The sequence below is a fragment of the Sparus aurata genome, chromosome 8 (genome assembly GCF_900880675.1).
Source record: "Sparus aurata chromosome 8, fSpaAur1.1, whole genome shotgun sequence".
NCBI classification, from domain to species: domain Eukaryota; kingdom Metazoa; phylum Chordata; class Actinopteri; order Spariformes; family Sparidae; genus Sparus; species Sparus aurata.
The window spans coordinates 11,520,750-11,545,071 of NC_044194.1; the positions used below are offsets into that span (position 1 = coordinate 11,520,750).

Genomic DNA, 24,322 nt, shown 5'->3' on the forward strand with positions numbered 1-24,322 from the left:
AACTGTTAACTAATATTTGGTTTTATTTTGAAATATTTACATCCATCAACATTTGTGTCCAAGCAGTGCGTAAGTTTTCATTTTAACAGAGTTTTATATAGTCAAAAAGTACAACTGTGTGTATTATTATCCATAACATTATGAAATAATTGGTTTATTCTTAAATATTTACATTCATCAAACTGGTGATGCCTTAATACATACTGAGGTATATTTCTAAAGGCGTGTCCTTTGAATCCTTGGCATCAAATAAAAGCCAATATGTGAATTAATTTACAATATAATACATGAAATTTACAGTCTTTTTGAAAACATGTGCATGTACATTTTTACATGAAGTATGACACTAATTTACAAACATGGAGAAAGAAATTAACCACAGTATAAAAATAGACACTGACATGTATGTTTCTCCTCTAACTACAAACGTTCAGACCAGGAAGCTCACAACACTGACAACATTTAGACAAATACATAGTGGCATTTGCTACTGTGCTCCATGATCCTTCAATTGTCCCGTTGCCCAGAGTGCTGCAAAATAAATGATTTAAGATTTAAGTCCAAATAACCACAAATCAGGTGCATATCAGAACCATTTGAGTGCACATTTAAAGGTGACGTATTCTGCTCAGTTTGAGGTGCATACATTCATTTTGGGTGTTTACGAGAAAATGTTTACATGCATTAGTGTTCAAAAAACCTCGGTTCACCCTCTGTCTGAACGCTCCTGTCTCTTTCAGACCACCCTCCCAAAAAGCCCACCCTGCTCTGATTAGTCAGCTTCAATAGGCCTGAGCATTTTGATATTGACATAGCGCTAAGTTCTGTTTGATAATCACAAAAGTGAACTGAAGAATCCTCTTGAATGAGAGGTGAAACGTCATCAAGAAACTAAAAAAAAGTCTAGTTGCCTTCGATACAGCACTTAGAAATCTCACTTTCTAAGATCTGTGAACCTTGAAAATCTACTGACCCTGTGTGTAACCAATGTTTTCTCAAAATGATCCCAGCCACCAGAAAGTATTGTTGTAATGAAAGTGCACACGCTCACCTTCTGAAGAGGTCTTCACAGCAAGTTTGCACATCTGCATTTGTGGCATTGAAAGCAGATACCTTGAACAGCTCCACACAGTCAAGTGGAGGAACAAATAGGATGCCTAAGAAAAAAAGTGAGAAAGCTACTCAGTTGCAGCCCAATAGGAAAGAAGCTCAACTGCACTGCTAGTTCAGTTTAAAAGCGCTTACCTGCAATACAAGCATTGACAAGAGACACACAAGTCCCGGTGAGCATAGCTCTTAGCACCAGAGACGAGACATCACCTCTTCTGGATGGGCATATAGAGGCTTTGATAAAAGAAAATAGTCTGCGTCAAAAGTTGTTACTGAGGGATAAACAGGATCATTTATTTATATTTTTTGCCCTGTTGTTAAAATACTCACACAGGCCTCCAATCACAATGCCTAGTGAGCTGAAATTGGCAAAGCCGCAAAGAGCATAGGTGGTGATGATTTCTGATCGGACCTGAAAAAAGAAAGAACAAAATCCTGCAATGTTAATTTTGCAGTGAAATTTCTCCCTTTCACTGTGCAGTGCTCAGGAGTTTATACTTGTCGCACACCCACACTGACAACATTCAAAGTCCAATGAAGAACATTTACTCACAGAAATCGATTCTTCACCAAGTCCATTAATTCTGTTGCTGCTCAGTTCAGATAATTTCTGATAAGCCACAAACTCGTTGAGGAAGAGCTTTGTGCCGATTAGTTCAGCCACAATGAAACTGTCTTTATATGGCACTCCCATCATAAAGGCAATAGGCATGAAGATGTAAGAGCAAATCAGCTGTGGACACAGAGAGACATACGGTTATTTGAACATTGTGAGACTCACTTGTTAAATTAACAGTAGAAGCAAGCAAAATACTTGAAATGTGCCTTTAAATAAATATATGTACAATATATGTCAGAATAATTAATAAACATGGTGAAATAGCATCATAAATAAGAAAATACATAATCAAAACAAGTGTTTGCATATTATTTGTCCACTCATTTTTGGTTTTAACAGGAATTATAATTTTATAAGCTCTTTGGATATAACATTGGGGCCAAACAGATACATCGGATTTCCAAGAAAGTATTTGACGTTCTTAAAGCATCCTTCTTGAGTTATCAGTCTTTAGCTAAAACATACCTGAAATGTCACTTCAGGATATCCCACCATACTTCCAAACCAGCTCAAAGCTGCATTTATGAAACCAAGGATGGCGAGAAAGGCGATCAAATTTGCTGCAATGTTGGCAACGAGACCTATTGAAGCAGATGCTCCACTGCTTGCAGCCTCCAGAATGTTCTGTTCATCTCTAGGGAGTTAAAAAAAAAAAAGAAAAGTTAAATCACAAGAGTATAAAAACCATTAAAGGGAAGAGAATAAACCAAGGGACAGATTTACACACCCACAAGCCACTTTGATATTGCCCTCTGATTTAAAGGGACTCTCTTCTGTCTCTGGGTAAGAGAGCTTGGAGATGGCCAAGGCACATGGAGCAGCCATCACAGAGGCTGATATCAAGGAAGATGCATCTATCTGCAAAGTACAACAAAATGTCATTTATTGTTAGTGCTTTTTGGCTCAATTTGTGCCAGGTTCAGAGGTTAAATAGCAGAATGAAACTACTTAGTTCCCACTTGGGATACTGTTTAGAGAGAACAAATATTTCTTGAGGTATACCCCAAAGTACCGTCCTGGGCCCCATTCTTTTCTGCCAGGAGGCTCAATCATGCGCAAACATGGTATCTTAAATCCACTTCTTCTTCACAGCACAACACATGTGTTTACAATAACTGTATTGCACTTTTTACAGGCCTTCAGAGTCTTATCTTCAACTGATTCAAAATATTGCAGCCAGGAGCTTCACCACCATAAAACCAAAGGGCACACCTTGTCCCCGGGCTAAAAGCTGCCCACTTGGCTGCCAGTCACCATAGAAATAATTGAAGGTGCCTCTCACTGTTTTATATTCAGTTCACCCTCTCATTCCGGATTAAATCACTGGTCTCCTCACAGTTCATGTTCTTAACAAATCTCTTATTTGTGCTGACACTCCCTCATTAACATTTCCTCCCCTCAGGAACTGAAGTTGCTGGCAATGCTGCATTTTGTGTATACAGCCCCAGACTCTGGACTCTCTCAATCAAGATTTAAAACTTCGAAAAGAAAAAGTAAGAATAAGATACGGTTTTCCACGTACAATATATAAAAATTATATTTCAGTAACTAGTGATTTTCTTTCTTTTTAAATGTCTCATTTATTTGTAGTCTCAGTTTAATGTTCCTATTTTTGTGTTTTTTATGTCTTTTTGAGCTTATTCAATTGCATCTTTTGCATGGAATGTGCCATATGTATTATTTGAAGTTGTGAAAACAGCTTCATCTCACCCCAAATGAGATGAATGCCCCCATGACACTGCCTGCAATTGTGGCAAAACCGCCAGTCAAAACAGCGTGGATCTCAGATTTGGTCATGTTCTTCAAATAGGGGCGGATCAGCAGCGGAGCCTCCGTCTGAAGCACAAAAAACATGAAGCAAAAGTAAATCAGCAGAATAACTGTAGAGTTTTTTTTAAGTAGCTATTAGTGATTGTTTATGTAAACATGACTGTAAAGTAGTGATTGATCGGAGCTCATTAGATATTAAAGCCAAATGTAGTCAGACTAGTGACAAAGATATCAAGCCAGCGTACCTGCCCAACAAATATATTGCCTGCCACACTCAAGGTCTCTGTGGGAGAGGTTCCCATCGTTATCTGCATAACCCATGAGATCTGCGTGCACAAAAACACATGGTTCTTGGTCGTAGTATTTCACTGCAAGTGTAAGCAATACACACCCAGACCAACAGGAACACACATTGCTGTGAGGTGCACGTTTGAACCTTCTTTACCTTCAGAATGAGCCACTGCATAATCCCCAGAAAGTAAAGGACCGACATCACGCTGCTGAAGAACACAACAATGGGCAAAGCCTGAGGAAGAAAACAACACTCACATTCAACACATTTACTTTCAATGACTTAGAGTGTTGTTTGGTTATGAAAAAACACATCATCATCCACTTACTTGAAAGGCAAAAATGTCTGCTATCAGATCCCCAAAAACAAACGATGACCCTTGTTTGGTGTAGTCAAGGAATATCTGGAATTATAGCGCAAAGAACAAACATGGGTTATTTTATTTCAAATAATTATTTATTTCTTTTACCTGTTAATTTATGATGCAGTTACTTATTAATTTAGATTTTAATGAAGTGGCAACTGCACATTACAAAGTGATTAACAGACCACAAGCCTGCACTTTCTCAATCCCGAGATAACCCAGGAATAAGGGTGAACAGCATAATAAAGTGCTCTAAAGATAAGCATGTATGGGCATATACATGAGCGCAAAACTGAGTTTATATAAGCGTAGGTTAAGAATATAGTGACATGGCAGAAAATGGACACTGTGCACATACATGTAAAGCCTGTTATGCAAACTAAAACCTTCAGGGTCACGCAGGATGTGACTGGTTCAAAAGGCCGAATCACACCTTAAAATGTACATTTTAGATGTTTTTGATATTATACAAAATGAAAGGTTTTTGTAATGAGGTTCCTGATAAAATAATTGATTTTTAAACATACAAACACGTGTTAATGTCATGTCTGCCTATTGACTGGGAGTTGTATCTTGTATATTTATGATGACAATGAAGGACGGAGAGCTGATCTTGTGTAATAACCATATTGAAGCTGAGATCTCCTTGTGCATATTTTTCAACAAACAAGTCTAATACCTGCACTTGTTGTCCAAGCCATTCGAATGCAATAAGTCCAGGTTGTGTTCTTATGACAAAAAGGCCGATACAGAACTGCATCCCGAGGCCCCAGAACACAGGCCTCCATCGTACCTAAAAAAGATTTTAAAAAGGAAGTAGGAGTAATTAGACCTTCAGTTTATCAGGGAGTCTCTATAAAGCTTTGTGTTATTGCAAGGAAGCATTTCTGCTAAACCTTATGATGATAGGGGCACAAGGCCAAATGATATCCAAAGTCTCAGCAAAACAGACCAGAGATAACGTGAGATAAACCTGTGACGTGTGTCAACCCAACAATAATTCGTCTTTGAGAAGCGACTCACCGCTGTCCTGTGTGCTGACAAGATGAATAGAATCACAACGAACATGCACACACCCCCGAACGAGATAAGCTGCTCGGGACGCTTGCTCGTGTCCAAGACGAGCCACACCACCAACAGGACCACGACAGCCAAGATGAAAACCCTGAAAAACACAGTGAAGCGCACCTTCACTTATTAACAGATTCCATTATGTGTAGCCACCGAAAAACAAGGTCGTCCACTCACCATTTTAGCCATTTCAAGTTGGATTTAAAGCATCGAACCGCGGGCTTGAAACAGCGGCTGATGCTTTCGCCTTTGTATTGCTTCAAGAGTTCATACACTTTTATAAAGACAGCCAAACTGGTTAGGACTACCAGACCAGTGGCCCTCTGAAAGTCCAATACACAGGCTGCAATGAAGTAAGCCACATAACCTGTAGAAACAGAAAAGAGCACATCAAACACTATATTCACATGGCTGTTCTTGTCTTGTCACAATCAAAGTGTTTAGGACACAATTACTGAATAAACTGCTACTGTCAGTAAAAACAGTAAAAACAAACAGATTTATACATTTTGTTTTTACCTGCTCCAAGTATGGCCAGCACAATGCATTTGAAGATTCTTGAGTGAGCCTTGATGTAATCCTCTGTGGCGTTAATCGGCTTGGAAACTTGGCTGAAGTACAGGAGAAATTAGAGGTAAAGTCCAGTCGTGTAAATAATATATACAATACGGAAATAAAAAAGTTCTCTTTCACATAATTAAAGATTCAGTATCTGTATATGTGTGTATATTTGCTCAAAAGTTGTCATTTTTGTGTGTTAATATAATAAAATCTTAACAGTCTCCAACTTTACAGTAGCATCTAAAACAGAACCGGTTCTCTGCTGTATGTACGTTACTGTACATTTATTAACAGTATAAACAAATCCAACATTTAAGAGGTTTAATTTGATGTGATCAGGTACATCCAGAAGTATTGCACCCTCATTAAAACAATCATTATTTTTGCTTTACAAAATGCAATCACTTGACTTGACACACCTCAAGTATGATCCCAATCCCTTTTTAGTCTTTTCATTCTGCCAATTCTGGCTGCCAGTATCAATAACGTCGTCCTCCTGAGAAAATAAACGCGTTTCAGTTTTACAACACTGATCACAATGTGCTGTTTTCTCTTAAAAATGAAATGTGATACATACCCCTATTTCAAAAGCCTTGTTGTCCACGCCATTTCCGCCTGCTTGGATTACGTCTTTGAGCTGGACACCGTTGCTTTCCGCTGAATCAAAGAGAGAAAAAAAAGCCTGTTCACTTCATATGCAGCAGCCTTTGGGAAAGCACACTCGTACAACAAACCAGGAATGCCAAACAAGTGACAAGCTGTGTTTCTGTTTCTGTGTAGATAAAATAATCTTAAAAAGTCCACACAGTCCTCGTGGCTCGCTTTGTGGAGAAAGAAATCAGTTTACTGCTGCAAAACAAACGGCTTAACTCAAGGAAAGGTAGAGCTAATGGCTTACTCATTGTGCGTCGTCCTAAAGTCGGCTGTCAAATGCTGTGCCTTTAAAAGCACTGCGGGAAAATATACTCTGCCCTCTATGAAGCATCTATCATTAATTAACAGAAACGCTCCTCCGAGGAAGTACAGGACACATGCATACGTGCGATAATGAAACAGGAATGATTTAATAGACCTTATGAAGCAACATTTGATTGGATGTGGTGTTGACAACGTACGCCACATTGCTGGAGCAACAGATGATAAGTTCATTCTCGTTAACAGATATGACTTCACTGGGTCTGACTGAGATAGTGAGGAAAACACAATGGATTAATCATGAATGAGTTTATCTGGAGGAGGTTGTCCTCCACCCATGTTAGTCATAAAAAGTCCTGCTTATTGCTCATGTTTGTAAGGAAGAACTTTCTAACAATACATCAGGATCATGTGAATGAACATCACAATGATAAAGACTCTTTTCTAACTTTACTGAACTATTGGGGAAACAAAACCCAAATTAGATTACGATTAAACAAGATAAGATTCTCACCCTTAAATCTAAATTTAAGTAGCCTTTATACAGATATACTGACAGATACTATACTTTTATCATACTATAATTTATAAAAAATGCAGATGGATGATCCTTCAGCGAAACCTACAGTGAATAAACTCCAAGAAAAAAACACTAATTTTGTGAAAAACTCTAAATCTAACAGAATACATTTATAATTTCTGGTCAAATATCACATTAACACATCTCATAAAGATATAGGGGTCTTTCTCTTGAATATCAAATCGTATTTCAACAAGTACATTTTCACTTTTTAACTTCTGCAAGCAAAGAATCATCTTTTCAAACCTTTCATTTTGTATATTACAGATACATATTGTATGTATTTGTATCAATTTCTGCCGTGTCATTATATTCTTTAACTTTGCTTATATAAACACAGTATATTTCTTTTTAGTTATTTTCTTAGTGTCACATTTTGATGCGTTTGTGAATGATGACCATGCTGTATAACTTCAGTAGGTGAAGTTATACGCCACTGTATGTGTGCTGTGATACACACAGAGTGCGTTTTGTGGGTCGAAGTAAGGAACTGTCAATTTAAATTGTATTTTTATGAAAGAATCTCATCTCTCTAAATGATTATTTATTACACAAGTACACCGATTAATTTCCCAAGAATCAGATCACCTCGAAATCAGATAGAGCTGTTTTCTGGACTATTAAATGTATTGCACTGCAATTTGTACTTTACTTTCAGGGTAATGATACATGATTGGATATAATGGCAGCTATTTGTTCTACTCGCTGCTGTTCAGATTTTCCTCATAAAACATGGCTCTGTCCGTGGCTCATAACTCCCAATGGGGGCTCATTCTGCCTGGACGGATATGTTAACATTAATCCTTGTTTAAGAGTCCGGGATACTTGTGTTCAGAAAGCCTTGGTGAGCTTATAATTCATTAGAAAGAACTTAATGTCCTGGATTTTGTAACATATGTCTTGGTTTATTAACCCAAAACACTCTTTTTATGTAAGCCATTAACAAGTCTGCCAAAAGATGTCATTTGTAAATTTAGACGTGACAGAGCTGTGACGGAGCAAACACTTGTAGAAGGATGACTGTATTTGGCCATTACCCAAATTAATCATATTTAAAGGTGCAATCTGTGAAAGTTTTTGTTGAAAAAGGAGACAATGATTTCATCTTGCAGCTTTTCTAGACTATCCACTTTTTATTGAACTGAATGGCTTAAAATTATGATAGTTGGAAGAGTCATTTCGATGGGGTTGTGAAGCTAAATTGAAAAAAAGAGATCCACCATTTTACAGAGACTTCACTCACAGTGTAAGCTTATGGGATAAAGTATTTTTTGGGCAGCAGTGCATCAGGAGACGTTGTAATTACACTGTTTGGTCACTACAAAAGTTGCCTTCAAAGTCTGGTGCTCTTCCTGGGGGCTTCCTTGCTTTGAGCTCCCAGTCATGCCCATTGGATGCACAGCTAACTGAGCTAACTAGCAAACAGCAGCCGCAGTCAGCAGCAGCGGTGCCTCTGGTGAATTAGGCCAGTTCTTAAATTCTGCACTTTTAGCGATGATTTGTTCTTTCTTTATTCACAGATTTACAAATTAAAACATATGCAAAAAACAGCTTCTAGCTTGTTTCATCGCTTAAATAACACTACCATGCTATAACCCTTAACTATACGGTCACTATTCTGCATTGCAGTTAAATCCTGCATCATAATGTCTTTTAATAGGTCTCTCTAGCTATGGAAGACTTTTTATCTGATGTTGAAGGTCTGCAGTCCTGTGTGTCTGTACACTTCACAGGAATTGGTGTCATCACTTCACAGCCTCACTAGCGGGAAGGAAGAAAAGTATGAGTATTTTTGCCCTCAAACTTGTCTTACAGGATTGTTCCTTCAAAAACCACAGAGGCACAGAGGCTCTCGAGGTCATAAATCTTAAGAACTAATAGCTGAACCTTCCCCTTTCTCTTCAGATGATACTGGTACATTTGGACAGTCCGCATTAAATCACAGACAGAAGTGGGGAAGTGGGGATGTAGTTTGGTGTCAGTTCCAGGCTACAGTCTGAGCTGTGGTGGAAAAAGTGGTAAATACTGTGCCAGTTATGTTGATCATCTGTCTGCATTCAATTCCACATTACCTTTTGTTACATCTCAGTGTCAATATAGATTTCCAGGAAGTCCTCTGTGAAAAAATATTGAAAACAAACAGTAAAGCAGTAGCTTATCTTTGTCTGTAATGTCATGTGACTTACAGTAGATTCAGACCACTAACAAGAACAAACAGCGGAGCTAATGCCTGTTTTTTTTTCTTCATTGACATCCTGATTATAAATTGACATGGATCAACAAAACATTAATTAAAGCGCTGACTGCAGCCATGGACACTGAGCATGTCAAAGGAAGCATGGGCTGTTTCCAACTGGTAATAATCAATCTGGTTTAGATATTTAGCTGGTAGCTCTACCTTTATCTGAAGCAGACAGCACAAGAAGAACAGCGGCCAAATCTTCAGGGTCACACAATTTGATCATGCACACTATTTAATATTTCTGCAGCCTGTATGTCACCAGTTATTTGTATCTTATTTCATTTGGATGTGATTTTTGTTTTTAACAGTGAGGGTCTGATGAAAGACGCTAATAAGTTGCTTGATGGAAATTGTATGACCCAGTGATTCTGGAGCTTGATCTCAAAACTAAAAGTAACGGCTGCTTCAGGTTAGGTTATTTTAGGCTATGTTAAGTTGTGAATCTTATAGAGAGTGTATGAAACCACACAAGTTATTGCTGAGAGCTGGTTACAAGCATGGTAATGGTAGCAATGGCAATCAAGGGCCCCTGATTATTTTACCTACAGGCGGTGTCTCCAGCCATGCATGTGTTTTACATTGATTATTTTTTTAACACGACACAAACCCACCTTTGACTGCTTACCAAATGTAATAATGGCAGTGTTCAGGCTCACTGGACTCAGTAAATTGGTTCCCTCTTTCGCTTTGAGGGACATGAAGAGTAAAGCCATGGCACCGCCTATCGTCTGTAAGTCAGAGTCGAGGGCTGCAATCACCCAGTTACAGGAAAAGGAAAACGAAGTTAACGTTAGTAGCTTGTAGCCTAGCTATGAAACCCTGCTACAGACAAACGTAGCTGCTACTCACTCAGCGCCAACACTTAACTGGCTGTATAGCTAATTTACTAGAGCTGTTAAACACAATCGGATCCAATGGTAAGCGCACCTGTGCATCGCTAAGGGTTAATTATTTGCTCGATAGTATGATGCTAAGCTAGAGTGCCAGCTGGCTAGCTTGGCTCCGTTAGCTAGTCGGCTAACGTTCGCTGACAGTACGTTCTCTTGTTAGCTGGGGTAAAAGCAAAACAACTTTCTTACAGGTCGGCCCTGGAAGGAGTTGATGTTTTCTTAACAAAATGAGCATTGTAGTCTGTATTAAACGCGTATCTGCATGTATGTGTGTGTATTCATGCATGCCATGGTACAAAATAGTAGCTGTATATACGAATATCAGCAGACCCTGTTAACGTTCAGCTTGCCAGCTAAAGCTAGCGTTAGCATAGGGGACAGAACCCAGCAGTAAAACAGTTATTACTCACATTGTAAAACAGTTATAACGCTGACAACAGCCCCTTAAGTGTTGACTTCAGCACCCATGGTGTTAAATTTAAATAAAACAAGTCAAGCTAATTTTGTTTTTGTTCTTTTTGTAGGTTTATGACCCTGTGCAGCTATGGGTGACATGAAAACCCCAGATTTTGATGATCTTCTCGCCGCCTTTGACATCCCAGATGCCACAGGGTTGGATGCTAAAGAGCCCATCCATGGGAGTCACGAGGAGACAGAGAGTCAGCTGAAACACACGGGGATATGTCTGGATGATGGCTTATTGAGTAACCAAGGTGTCACACCGGCAGATATTCCTGTTGTAAGTGTTATTGTGAAAAACACAAGTCGACAGGAGTCAATAGAAGGGTTTGGATCAGCGGTGCAAAATGGATTCAGGGGACAAGAGACCTCCATTGATCCGGTCGAGACAACTAACACTGTCTTTTCCAAATCGTTTGTCTCTGCTTTGAACGGGGAGAGTTCAAGAGAGCTTCTTGGAAAGGCACCTATTCAGCAAAAACCTGATGGAACGCCAATATTCACCCAGTCACTTTCTCATTTTAGTCCCATCTCTAGTCCTGAGTCTGAAGACACTCAGTGTAGTCGAGATGAAATGCATCCAAAAGAGAGACCGTGTTTCCAAGAAGCATCAGTTATGGTGGAACCTTCAATCCCTGACAATCCCAACAAACTGGACCTCAGCGTGTTTGATGACAGCCCGAAGCACTCTGATATACCCAAGAACTCTCAGAAAAGCAGAACAGAAAGAAGTAGAAGTGAAGAGCCCTCTGACATCTATGTTGGCAACGAAAAAAATAAAACACGGAGAATACACAGTGCACTTCACCCACCGCCCATGAACCAGAACTTCACTGACACCAACTGCAATTCAGGAGCCTCAATGGATGTTCCCACTCCATATCCACATGTAAAATCCCAGACAGCTAAATTATCTTCTTGCTTAGAGGCTCTGGTGGCTCTGAATGCTCGAAAAGATCCCAGAGAGTCATCGGCAGTTCATAATGACTGCATGAAAGCAAGCCCCAACGTGCCTATATCCCCACGAAGCCCCAGAAGTCCACTTGAGGCTGTGAAACGGTTAATGAAGCCCTCCGATAGCCCTGTAAGCATCTGCAGTGATAGCAGTGGCAAAGCATCCCCTGCTGTGGCATCCGGGTCACCCCCTGCCATACCCAGGGTCAGAATCAAGACCATCAAAACCATGTCCGGGCAGATCAAGCGCACAGTCACCAGCGTGCTGCCAGATTCAGAAACGGATGAAATTCATTCTGCATATGAATCCTCTCCGTCCCAGAGTATGATTAGCGAAGATTCTTACTGTAATATGTCTCCTCATCAGTCTCAAAGTGCAGCTGCTGATGGCATTGTCGGAATACAAACAAAAGGTACCCCAGCGAATACATCCTCACCGAAAGTCTCACACAACAAATCCGACGCTACCACCAGGAGGTCAGGCATAACGCAGCCCGCAGCAGTATTCCATAATACCACCGGTCCTGTGAAACGATCTGGTGCACATCAGGGGCAGAAACCAAAGAGGGGATCCGCCACAGCAGGCCATTCAGCTAGCACGAACCTCCTTCCCAAAGCAATGCACTTAGCTAGTCTGAACCTGGTCCCTCACAGTGTTGCTGCTTCAGTAGCTGCGCGCTCCACCTCTCAACAGCAAAGCCAACACGCACTCTCCTCAACAGTGTGCAGCACTGTCCCACTGGTGCATCAGGTCAAAACAGCCAAACCGCATCCTCGCACATGCACTCCCAACACGGCAGCAGGAACCCTAAACAGACTGTTAAACAATGCCAACCCTGTGCCTACATACGTGCCCAACCTGAACCCCCCTCCGGAGTGCAATATCAGCCTTCCACCACGCGGATACTGCTGCCTTGAGTGCGGGGACTCCTTCGGGGTGGAGAGGAGTCTGGCATATCATTACAGCAGGAGGAGCGTTCACATCGAAGTCGGATGCACGCACTGTGCGAAGACGATCGTGTTCTTCAACAAGTGCGCCTTGTTGGCACATGCACGAGAGCACAAGAACAATGGCATGGTGATGCAGTGCACACAGCTCCATATGAAACCCATAGCAGAGGAACAAATGTTCGCACCGCCTTGTACTGACCCTGGGAACGTGGACCCTGTGAACTACACCTCACCATCATCCTCGTCCAAAAACCAACCTGTCCTGCCCCTATATCCAGATAACATCATTCGCCACCGACTCCGTTGCCTCGAGTGTAACAAGCAGTTACCTGACTATAAAGCACTTGCAGGCCATTACCAGAGACCGTCAGAGGCTGTGGAAGGACTTGTGAGTAGATGTTTAATTTAAATATTCAAAGATAAGGGTAGAGAATTTTTTATAGTTTCCAATGAAAAGACCAATGAGTATTTAATTTCACAGCCCATTTGTTCCTATTGAGGATACATATCAAATCAAATCAAAAAATGTATCAAAAATATAGATATTCGGTAATTTCTTAAACATCTGGGCAATGCAGGAGTATATTATGTGCATTTTTTGGGACTGTTGTTAGCCGAGGATTGATGCACATTTAGTCCTCTTGTGAGTATGTATGGCAGAATAGATATGCGATTGATTCAAAGCAAAATTTCCCACTTTTATGGAATGAAGCAACGTGACGTAAAATGCAACATTGTGGCTAATATATGTGTTTTTAGTACTTTTCATTATGGCTGTACTGAAAACCTTTTTTTGGGCTTCGAAGCTTAAGTGAGAGTAACTCGGGAATATTAAAAGTTGATATTCACATTTATCTATAAATGGTGCTTTTATTGTAATAATGAGAGGTGAGGACAGAAGGGGAAATTAGCCACTGTTCTGCCTCAAAAGTTGCGATATTAACTTGTTGACGAGCGAGTGTTAAACAGTTACAAACATGGGGGCTGGAGCTCACAGGATGGGAACATAAACCTTGCTGTTTGTTGAGACTCTTGAGACCTGACGCAACATTCTGGCTGCTCTGAGTATTAAACTTGTTTGTAGGATCAATTCATTGTTGGTTGTAGCGTTTCATGGTACTTGTTGACTGCAAACAAAATATAGAATATCTCCAGACTTATTCTCTAAAGGCAATGGGAGCCTTGTTTTTATATTTCCCTTGTTTCCCATTTATCTTTTTTGACTTTACTGTCTTTTTCTTTCACAAAACAGATGTGTAAGGTGTGCTCAATGTTGTTACCCAACAAGTGCAGCCTCAAAGCTCACGATCGAATCCATGCACACAAGTCCCCATACTGCTGTCCTGAGTGTGGCGCCCTGAGTCGTTCTGCAGACATACAGAAGCACGTCAAGGAGAACTGTCTGCATTATGCCCGCAAGGCTTGGTACAAGTAAGTAGTGCAAGCAAGAAAGGCAGGCAAACATAACTACAGCGCAAACAGAAAAGTGGCATTATGTTTGGTTTTTTTTGCAGATGTCTTCACTGTGATATGGTTTTCAAGACCCTCCAAGGCCAAAAGACTCACATCGAGGAGAAACACTGTGAAGTCCTTTACAAGTGCTCCGTCTGTCCAGTTGCCTTCAAGACCGCTGACAGCTGTGAAGTGCATTTAAAAAATAAACACAGTGCCAGTAAAATACCTCCTCAGTAAGTCAAAGTCTCATGACCTGGCTGTTACACGAGCTGTACGTTCTTTCTGTAGATATCACTTTTTACGGGTCATTTAAAGGGTTTTCTCTTTTCCTTCGCAGGTTAATCTTTAAGTGTTCGTGTGAGACGATGTTCAAGAAAAAGCAGTTACTGTTCGAACATTTCCATCAGAATGCAGACAAACGCGTTACGTGCGTGTTCAAGTGTCCAGAATGCAACTCGGTCTTTCCACAAAAGCAGCTGTTGATGCAGCACTTTAAGGTTAGCAATTATTGTATTTTTTATAAAGAGATATTCTGTATGTTTACCCATTACATACAGACATCATATACATTTATCCACGTACTAGGTTTACCTATATGAAACCTGAAACTTTCATTAACAAAACAAATGGCAAGAAGCTACTCATTTCCATTATTCACATCCAAATCCACGTTTTCTGTTTTGCAGGACGTTCATATAGGTAACATGACAGCAGAGACAGAGAGGAGAAGTAAACAAACAGACAACACTGACCGGCACCAGGATGCTCTTTCCGTCCAACAGCAGAAGAGTCGCAGCCCAGTTAAACACACGGAAAATCCCAGAAAAAAGGCCGAGCAGGACAGCAGACCTCGTGTGAAGCCCACCGGCTGGACGTGTGGAGAGTGTCTCAAGTGGTTCCCTGAACGGGAGTCCTACGTTTCACATGTGAAGACCAACCACGGAAAGGTGAGAGACCATGAATTCCCAAAGATGAAACGTGAGTGTGTTCCGTCGAAACGGTGATGTAGCTGCACACTTAAATTATTTTTTTCTTGGCTCACATATACTTCTGTGTATGAAATGGGGTGTCTTCCTCTGCTGCAACTTCAGTTATCTCAAACTACACGATCACACTCATACTTGTCCAGATTCCACTATAGATATCTGACACTGCAGTATTTTATTATGTTAATTTCTGCTCATATATATTTATTTCAATTTAAATACAATACAGATATTAATGTTGTTGATTGATCTTGATAAATTGTCAATTTTCCATAACTTAACCCAAATTGAACTATTGAACAGTATATATGCTATTTGTGTCCTACTATTTTAGTATCAGCCTGTGTAAATACCCCATGCTGACCGAAATATAAGCGCGTCTATTATGTCAGGTACTCCTGATGATGTGCAGAATCATTTCCTGTGTAGACACACTTAACGTGCTGTGAAACTCTTCTTCTGACGATGGCTTTCAAGTTTCACAATGAGCTTTGATTCTCAGTATGAGCATATTTATTTTGGTCGGCGGCGGGGTAAAATGATTGAACCAATAGATTAAAAATAAAACCCACATTTTCTAGCTTCATACTTGTCATGTAGTCTACGTGGAAAGTATGCAAACATTAGATGGAACAGTATTTTTAGTGGCATTACTGATCAGTCGACCTGTTCTAAGGTACTGTTGTCCTTCTGCTGAAATGAGGAAATGGTGCTGAAGACAGTCTGGGTCCTGAGGTCAGCCTCATCACGTTTTCTTTTTTCAACAGTCAGTGAAGAAGTATCCATGTCGACATTGTGAGCAGTCTTTCAATTCTGCAACCAGTCTGAGAAGACATATTCGAAGTGACCATGATGGAAAAAAGAAAATTTATACTTGTTGGTAAGAAAAATGGACAATTGACTGTTTGCACAGTCTCAAGTTTTTTTTAATCAAATTACCTGAAATATCACCAGGTAATCATTCAAAATTCCACTTCTGTTTCCTGTCTGCACTTCAGGTATTGCACGGATACCAAAACAACATTCACAACGAGTGTCACATTGAAGAACCACATCAGTCTAATGCATGGAATCAAAAATCCTGATCTTGGCCAAATGCCGAAAACAGCTGTCCAAGAATCAAAAAAGGCTTTGGGCAAGGTAGTTTTTTCCCCCCCCCCGACACAAACAACAAAATAATAACTGCTGGCAAAATTCTACATGTGAGTCTTACAACCATCAATTTAAAATGTGTGACTGTGATTTGCAGGGGCTTGTATCAGAAAGACCTGCCGTGATCGCACATAAGGAAGAACGTGATCGCACTTCGGGCATCGGTGCTCCGTCAGCGAAGCGTCTGAAAAGCCAGTTCCGCTGTTCAAAGTGTGGTTTCATCACGGACGACAGGACACAGTTCCAGCAGCACATACCACAGCATAAAACTGATGAAAACACTCCTCAGTGCCTTCACTGTGGCCTGTGTTTCACATCACTACTGTCTCTCAACAGACATCTTTTCATTGTACACAAAGTCAAAGAAGAGGAGAAAAGAAAGCAGGTGGTGGCAGCGGTTCGGGAGTTGGAGCAGGATGATCAGCGAGATGGATCAGCAGATACAGACGAGGGGAGTGACGTGTTGTCGGAGCTAAATGAACCTGAGCCCTCACAGGCAGGAGAGCCAGAAAGTGTGCGCTGTGACACGACTGTGGACTGTAATTTAAAACTGAGCGCTCACTCTCAGACACAAGCAGTCTCCCTCCGGTAGCGAGAGCGACCTCAACACCTCTTTAAAGCTGCTTTAATATCTTCGGTTTTTATTTGAAAGTAACGTGGGATGCTTGACGTTCTGCATGGAGGTGGTACAAAGTGTTGGGGCCTTTTTAATTTTGAAATTTCTCTCAAGTTATTCAGAGGTTGTGCAGTATATTTGTGCAGATCCTTAACATTTAGTAAAGAGCAGTATTTTCATAAGTGAGAGGACAAATGAATATTCATTTTTCACTTGTTTTTATTTAACTTTGCATGTTGATAATATATTAATCTTGCCGTTCAGACATTACTGCACACATAATAACAGATATTTTTCTGTCTGTCATTTTTATTTTCCCAACTGTTTCATCCGCCCTGACAAGAGACTCAGGAATGTCTGTTAGCTTTTATGTTTGATTGATGTAACAGTGAAGGGGTGGATTTTCACCTTTGTAATCGACAGTCATTTTAATTGCTTTAAATGTTGTCTGAAGTATTTAATGCTACACACTATCACCTGAATGGGATTCAGCTTTTACGACGTGACTGTGTTGCAGTTAATTTGCAGTACAAGGTGAGAATTGTAGACACCATTTATTACAAATTTTAGTATAGTTCAGCATTCATTTAAAAAAGATGTATTTCTGTGATCTTGGTAAACAGTTATTTGGAAAGTTATCCTGTGAGATCAGATGCAGGCAGGTAAAGCCTACTGAAGTAAGGCTAGATAAAAGAACAACTTTCGTTTGACTATTTAAACATTCTGAATAGCTTTTTGTTTGATGTTTATTGAATGTGTTTGATTTGTGAGTGCATGTGTTATCGCAGATCTGGCCTTTTATTTTTTTTTATGATTTTCTTTTCTTTTCCTTTTTTTTTTTTTGAATGATTGTTTAGGGGGAACATGGGGAGGTATTGGATGTGTGATGCAGCAGTATTGAAAATACCTCAAATTGCCAGAAGTGTATTTTTCCGGCAAGTGGACAGTCGATGTTATGTCAAATATCAGGGTACATTGTTTTGGATAATCCAGAGCAGGCATGAAAGTGAAGTTTGGTTGCATATCGGAGATAATGTTTTATAAGTCAGGACCTGTTAACGTCAGAGGCGCTCATGATAATAATACTAGTAGGATTAGGGGAGTTTGTTCAGTCCGTGATGAATGAACTGCTTAGGTCAGCCCTCGCGATGGTGGGTACCTTTCGTTTACAGGTCTGGATTTGTAAAGCAGCACTTCTTGTTTTGTATTCAATACATGACAGTTCCTACCTCCATGGTTAATGGCAGTGATTGTTAAATGATGAAAGTATTGGAGGAGTTGCAGGTAATCTCAGTGCAATGTAAAAAAAAAAAAAAAAATAGTAAATGTGTTTTATCCCAGATTATTAAATTTTATAAATTATTTTGGGACTGAACCTAAGGCTATGTGGTCATATTGACTTGACTTGGCAAGTGAACTTTTTCTATTTAAGTGCTATATGAGCTCTTTCATTCTCTTCTTTTTAAGTCCTTAAATTACTACTCTGCAGCTGTTAAAACTGCAGACCTGAAAAGAATGACTTGATCATGACTTGGTCTTTTGTAATGCTCGTTGAAAGATATTTGTACTTTTGATACTGTGTACAGCGAGGACCTGTATTGGGAAGTAACCTGTGTACATACAGTAGCCAATAAACCCTGGATTCACAGCATTTCTTAAGCCATTACATCTATTCAGCATGCAGTGGCCCCTGTGCCTTGCTGTAATGTTTACGTTCAGTACTTACAAATAAATTGGTGCATTTAATTATATATCTGCTCTGTCTTTTCTGCTGTGTGACTGACTTCTTTGTGTATTAAAGCACTGGTATTTAAAGGTATTTGGATGTGATAATTAGAGGTTTGGCAGTGATGTCACGTACTTTGCAACTGTCGATACAAGTCAGAAGGGCACATGACTCTCCAATGTGCATCACTCATCCAATAAGAAACCAACCACAGACGGATGACTTCATCACATTAGAATATTAAGCCCATCCTGTCTCTGTATAACTGTCCATTCCCAAAGTAACAGAAGAGCAGAGATTTTAATTAACCGGCACCAAATTGCGTTGGACAGGTTTGAGGAATGAGAGGCACTTTGACAAAGATCTGCAGAGCAGGACTCCTGTCTTCTTTCATCTTTATCTCATACATTGCTGTGACGTCTTCAATGACGCTTGATCTGACTGAGCTGAGAAATAAAATTTCAAAAATCAAGGTGAATCCGAGGGGTAATCTGTGGGCAACAGGTAAGAGGAATAACACTTTATCTGGCAAATCATGTCATGTTTTTCTGCGCTTTTAAAAAAAATGTTTTTATGTGATTTATTATAATTTTGTGTTCATTAAGGGCATTTCATGGGCAAGAAAAGTGTTGTGGATAGTTCCTTTATGGAGTCTGCCTTTGAAGATGCGAATGTTCCCCCCGAAGTCAGAGCTGTCATTCCTCTCAACCGAATGACTGAAGACCTAGTGGCACTGCTAACCGAGATATTAAAAACTGCCCAACGGAAAAAGGCATTGGACATGTTAGTTTATCATGTTATTATTATTATTATTATTATTATTATTATCATTATTATGCTATTATTGTTGTTGTTGTTTTTAGCTAATCAACTATGTAACTAACTTTTTCTTCCATTCATTTAGGGGAGATGGAGATCCTGCTTGAGGAACACTTGAGCCACAAGTTGTTACACCTTTACAGCCACAACATGAAATCCTCCCGATGAAGAGAAGAATATGTATGTTTTTTAAATGTGACATGTTACAATGACCAATGGGCCAGTTATTTTAAACTTAATATGTATTCTCCCTGTCAATAAACCCGTACTGAAAGCCAGATACAGTTGTCAGACATTTTTTATTTTATTTTGTAATCAGAAACAGAGAATGATGTAATTGATGTGCGTGTTTAATGTCTGTCAAAATAAGACAAAGTCAAATAATAATTTATTTGATATTAAATAATCTCACATAAAAGAATAGCCACATCTGTAAACTCAGTTTAATCCCACTGGTGTTATAGCGCCTCCTGGTGGTCGTTTTGTGAAGTGCCTGCAGTTAAACATATCCGGGTGAAAAAGCCGACATGCTGCTCATCACACTCATGGCTACTTTATTTTGACAACACTCAGTAGTTATGCCTCTGGTAGTGATGTGCGGTTATCCCTGTAGTGGTAAAACACGAAGGGCAGAAGAACTGAAGGTGTACTTTGAACAAAGCTGTGACCGGAAGGTTCATGTTGTGGGAGACGGAGGCCTGGACGTTGACAAAAACACTGTTTACGGAGGCAAGTTAAGCTAGCTAGCTGTCACTCAATTCAGTTTTATTATTACGTGTTAGTAGCTCATAAGTTTTTGTCGATACTCAAAAGTCATGTTAGGAAGTCCGCTTACATGTTTTCTATCCACTAAACCCTACATGTTGTTGTTTTTTTTAAAATATAAACGTAATATTTAACGCTGCTAGATGAGCAACCTCCCGTTGAACCGAGGCTAACTTAGCTGGGAAGATGGTGTGGTGAGTTACAGGGGATCCGGTTAAATCTAAATGAATGTTTGAGCAGCCTTAAATTAATGATTTTTTGGATGGAGTTTGGTGTGAGAGTGTCCTCATCATCCTGCTGTATGATAAATGCTCTTTCTATTAAATTGTGTCACATAACAGGGTTAAAGTTGATAGTCTCTATAGAAAAGACACTACAGTTGTCTCTTATTTTACATGCTGGTAATGCTGCTGTACATCCAGTAGGTATTAGGGTCATATATTTGGTTCACAGCACCATTTTCTCACCACTATTTCAAGAAATTACTGATATCAGCAGTGAATTTTTCAGCAATTTGACTAACAACGAGTCGGGTAGTCAGATAATGGGTGCAATATAAATGTTTGGCAATAATAGATACATTTGTAAAGACAAAATAATTGATTTGCTGTACAAATGTGAAAATTGGCTGCTTTCCTGCGTAATTCAATATAATATATTATGTTCAAAATCAGACAGTCACGTAAACAAGCACAATATTAAGTTTGGTCGTGGAAGTTTTGATGGGCAGTTTTCTCTAAGAAATGTTATACAACATCAAACAGTTAATCTAGAAAAGAAGTGGCAGATCAATTAATTAAATCTTCACAATTTGTTAATTAGACTTCTGCTGCCTGATAACACAGTCGCCACAAAGACTCGACTCCTAGGGAGTGACCTCTGACTTTTGCTTACCCTTGCTGTCATTTAACCGTGTTGGATATTTTGCAGATTCCCAAAAGGAAAAAAATGTGAGAGCATCACTGAAAGCTGCAGTAGAGAGGTGTGTTTTTCAAATCTGTTTTTGGATAACACTCATCAGTGATATTATGCCGACACAATCCTTTTAACATTTGTTTTTTTTTTCTTTTTAGGAAAGTCGGCAAGGATGACATTGTAATTTTGGATTCATTAAATTACATTAAAGGTAAATATTGGCAACAATATGATTCTATGAAGACAGTATGATTTGTTTAATACTTTTACCTTTAAAGTTGAAATAATGTCTTACAGGCTACCGCTATGAACTGTTCTGTCTCATCAAACATGCACAGACACCACACTGTCTGGTAAGTATACAGGAGTAATAAGTAATGGACTTGTAATGTCTAAAAAAAGAGTATTAACCAAACATTAAAACCCTATGCTTTCTTTTGATGAAGGTGTACTGTTTGACATCAGATGAAGTGAGTTCAACATGGAATGCCAACAGAGATGCTGCTGAGCAGTACACCCAGGACATGTGAGTGACAAGCCTTTGCACAACAGTAGAGGTGCATGTCAGTCTCTGGTAGTGTCTTAACCTTAGAATAGATAGATAGATAGATAGATAGATAGATAGATAGAATTACTTGAACTTGAATTAATGATCCCAGACTGGGAAATTATTTAAATAATAAGAATAGGTTATTAAAAATACCTTTACACCAATCACTGTCAAAAATGAACACAATCCAATTCTGTTTCTGTAATTTGCCTGATGCACAGTCCTCTGGTTTGTCTTTTGTAGCTTTGATGCATTAGTGCTGAGGTTTGAAGCTCCAGACTCCAGAAACCGATGGGACAGTCCTCTCTTCACCATCCTGAAAGAGGACTCGCTTCCTTATGTAGCCATTTCTGATGCACTTTTCAAAAGAAAGGCCCCCCCACCTAACCAGTCTACACAGAGTGTAAGGAATGCACACAAACGTTTGCTTTTTTAATGAGGATGTAATATCCAGTAGATGTAGGCATTTCTGACTATTTGATGGTAATATAGATGTTGTTTTTCTCTGCAGCAACCGCTGTCATCTGCAAACTTCTTGTATGAGTTGGACAAGACCACACAAGATGTGTTAATGGTATGTCTTCATACGTTCTTTTAGGTTTTCTGTGAGACTTTTTTTGCTGAAATATGTGTTGATTTCATTCATGTCATATATTTAAATCACCTGCATGGAAAAATGGAGTACAGTCATATAATGAAAAATTTTCATCTTAAACTTTAATCTACAAACATGTAGATTGAAGTCTACGACGCCATGTCAATGCAAAGACAGATAACAAAGGTATCTTTAAGCAGGTGCTACCAGTATTAAACTAGTTAAAACAAAATCAAAGTTGTAATTATGAATGGGAAGCCTTGACTCCTGGAAATGCATTATTCAATCAATCGTTTCCTTGTAGTTTGTAAACCCAGGAATGTTTCCCATGTCTATGTCATGAAATGAGTGTGGCATGAATAGCAAATCTAGAGAACAGAGTGAGTAACGACTTATTGGCTAGTAGCGATTGGCTAGTAGCGATTAACTGAGAAAAAGCACCAAGTAGAGTTTATCTGTGAGCAAATAATTACAGTAAAGAGCTATGGTGTTTACAAAAATACAATAAACAAATACTTTGATCAACATCATGCATGAGGGAAGACATACTGGTCGACGGGGCCTGATAATGTCTAGTTATGTATTGCAGGCAGAGAATGTTGCGTTGTTACATAATAAACAAAGTAATCTTTGTTTTAGCTTCAATGCCCGTCAGCTGGGAAGAGTTATACCTCAGAATATCAATAAAGACAACTGCTCAAAAATGTGGATTACAAAAGTAGAATTTTATTCAACTGAAATAACATTACATTTATTACATATAAGGGGTAAATTACTATTTAAGATGGAAATGGTAGTTGTTTTTTTTTATAATGGAATATCTACATTGGTGTACGGAGGACCATTTTCAACAACCATCGCTCCTGTGTTTCAGCGGCACATTGTGTCAGCTGATCCACATTTGTCATGTTAAAAGGCTAATTGATCATTAGAAAAGGCTTATGCAGTCATGTCAGCACAGCTGAAAACTGTTGTGCTGGTTAAAGCAGTACAATTGCTTTCTATAGGACTAGTTGACTATCTCAAGCAGCAGCAGGTTCGATCATAGAATAGACTGACAAGTGTCAGAAGATAGGCCTTTTTTCTGTCCATTTTCACACTAATTCAGAGAAAATAATGCAAGAAATTACGAAGAAACTGAAGATCTCATTGAACAGTGTGTACTAGTCCCTTCAAAGAACAGCACAAACTGGCTATTTTTTAGAATAGAAAGAGAAGTGGGCGGCCCAGCTTGCGCAATGGAGCAAGAGGACGAGTACATCAGAGTCTCTAGTCTTAGAAACAGACGCCTCACACGTCCTTAACTAGCAGATTAATTTAGTGGTATCCACAAAACACCAGTCTCATTGTTAAAGTTAGAGTTTTGCAAAGAAAAAGCCATATCTGAGACTTGTCAATAAAAGACAAAAGATTAAGATGAGCAAACGCACATTGGACAGAGGAAGACTGTAAAAAAAAAAAAAAAAAAAGTGTGGACGCATGAAATGATGCTTGACACATCTGTTCAAGTGATCTTGAATAAGGACAACTATCATTCTATTTTGTGACGCCAGCATTGACGTCAGAATCTCTGAATGTGTTAGCATGTACCAGTGTGTTTGTAATTGTGATCATATGAACATTTTTGCAGTGCTTTATATCTCAGCCAAGTGAGGAATTGTTGATTTGTGCTGTGCGTGGTAGGACGTTCTTAGCTTTTCTAGCTCTAAATGGTTGACGTAGAGAGTGCCTCATTATTAGTATGTGATTGTGTGTCCTCTTTTGTCATTCCTTTTGCTCCTGTAATTATTTAGCTACCTATTGATGTGTCTGTGATGCGTTTTGTCTGCTAATTACTGTTAGCCAATAAGAAATCAGCTGCTCTGTTCCCTTGATTAACTATTGAGGACACTGTTATTGGCCTGAAACAGTATGTTCTTTGTTGCATTTTCTTCTTGCATTTGTCATTTTTCTAAAGTAAAACTT

At 39.3% G+C, this 24,322-nt stretch overlaps 3 protein-coding genes across 4 annotated transcripts in view; 2 read left to right on the forward strand and 1 right to left on the reverse strand.

Moving 5' to 3' along the window:
• Positions 1-3: 3 nt before the first annotated feature.
• On the reverse strand, positions 4-10,285 carry slc28a1 (solute carrier family 28 member 1). Of its 2 annotated transcripts, none has more exons than XM_030425500.1 (18): positions 10,150-10,285; positions 6,365-6,444; positions 6,207-6,283; positions 5,746-5,837; positions 5,404-5,593; positions 5,179-5,320; positions 4,835-4,948; positions 4,120-4,194; positions 3,945-4,025; positions 3,745-3,825; positions 3,440-3,565; positions 2,457-2,587; positions 2,195-2,363; positions 1,664-1,843; positions 1,441-1,522; positions 1,246-1,344; positions 1,052-1,157; positions 4-531 (listed from the first exon to the last, which is right to left on the reverse strand). In XM_030425500.1, exons 1-18 carry the CDS (start codon positions 10,235-10,237, stop codon positions 417-419), a joined length of 2,028 nt encoding a protein of 675 aa, XP_030281360.1. In that variant the 5' UTR covers positions 10,238-10,285; the 3' UTR covers positions 4-416. The 2 variants fall into 2 exon arrangements, with proteins under 2 accessions (XP_030281360.1, XP_030281362.1); XM_030425502.1 differs by lacking the exon at positions 10,150-10,285 and adding an exon at positions 6,686-6,779.
• znf592 (zinc finger protein 592) lies at positions 10,285-18,738 on the forward strand. Its single transcript, XM_030425499.1, has 9 exons — positions 10,285-10,441; positions 10,939-13,166; positions 14,031-14,209; positions 14,293-14,466; positions 14,571-14,730; positions 14,920-15,180; positions 15,987-16,099; positions 16,218-16,359; positions 16,469-18,738. The coding sequence occupies exons 2-9, from the start codon at positions 10,959-10,961 to the stop codon at positions 16,961-16,963; spliced, it is 3,732 nt and encodes a 1,243-aa protein (XP_030281359.1). The 5' UTR covers positions 10,285-10,441; positions 10,939-10,958; the 3' UTR covers positions 16,964-18,738.
• Positions 18,739-19,998: 1,260 nt separating this feature from the next.
• The window catches only part of kti12 (KTI12 chromatin associated homolog), a 5,603-nt gene continuing 1,279 nt past the window's right edge, over positions 19,999-24,322 (forward strand). Inside the window, exons 1-7 of the mRNA XM_030424716.1 lie at positions 19,999-20,261; positions 21,228-21,279; positions 21,371-21,423; positions 21,510-21,565; positions 21,659-21,738; positions 22,006-22,165; positions 22,274-22,336. Of these exons, the coding sequence (XP_030280576.1) occupies positions 20,111-20,261; positions 21,228-21,279; positions 21,371-21,423; positions 21,510-21,565; positions 21,659-21,738; positions 22,006-22,165; positions 22,274-22,336 (615 nt within the window). The 5' untranslated portion in view covers positions 19,999-20,110. The remainder of the gene's footprint in view (positions 20,262-21,227; positions 21,280-21,370; positions 21,424-21,509; positions 21,566-21,658; positions 21,739-22,005; positions 22,166-22,273; positions 22,337-24,322) is intronic.

What these genes read in the sequence shown, in the direction of transcription:
- znf592 (XM_030425499.1), top strand. Translation starts at nt 10,959, where the DNA reads ATGGGTGACATGAAAACCCCAGATTTTGATGATCTTCTCGCCGCCTTT. An exon ending in CAGAGGCTGTGGAAGGACTT is followed by an intron (nt 13,167 to 14,030) that starts GTGAGTAGATGT and finishes TTCACAAAACAG; the next exon opens with ATGTGTAAGGTGTGCTCAAT. An exon ending in AAGAAAATTTATACTTGTTG is followed by an intron (nt 16,100 to 16,217) that starts GTAAGAAAAATG and finishes TCTGCACTTCAG; the next exon opens with GTATTGCACGGATACCAAAA.
- slc28a1 (XM_030425500.1), bottom strand. Translation starts at nt 10,237, where the DNA reads ATGGCTTTACTCTTCATGTCCCTCAAAGCGAAAGAGGGAACCAATTTA. An exon ending in TGTCAGCACACAGGACAGCG is followed by an intron (nt 4,949 to 5,178) that starts GTGAGTCGCTTC and finishes AATCTTTTTTAG; the next exon opens with GTACGATGGAGGCCTGTGTT. An exon ending in CAGACATTTTTGCCTTTCAA is followed by an intron (nt 4,026 to 4,119) that starts GTAAGTGGATGA and finishes TTTCTTCCTCAG; the next exon opens with GCTTTGCCCATTGTTGTGTT.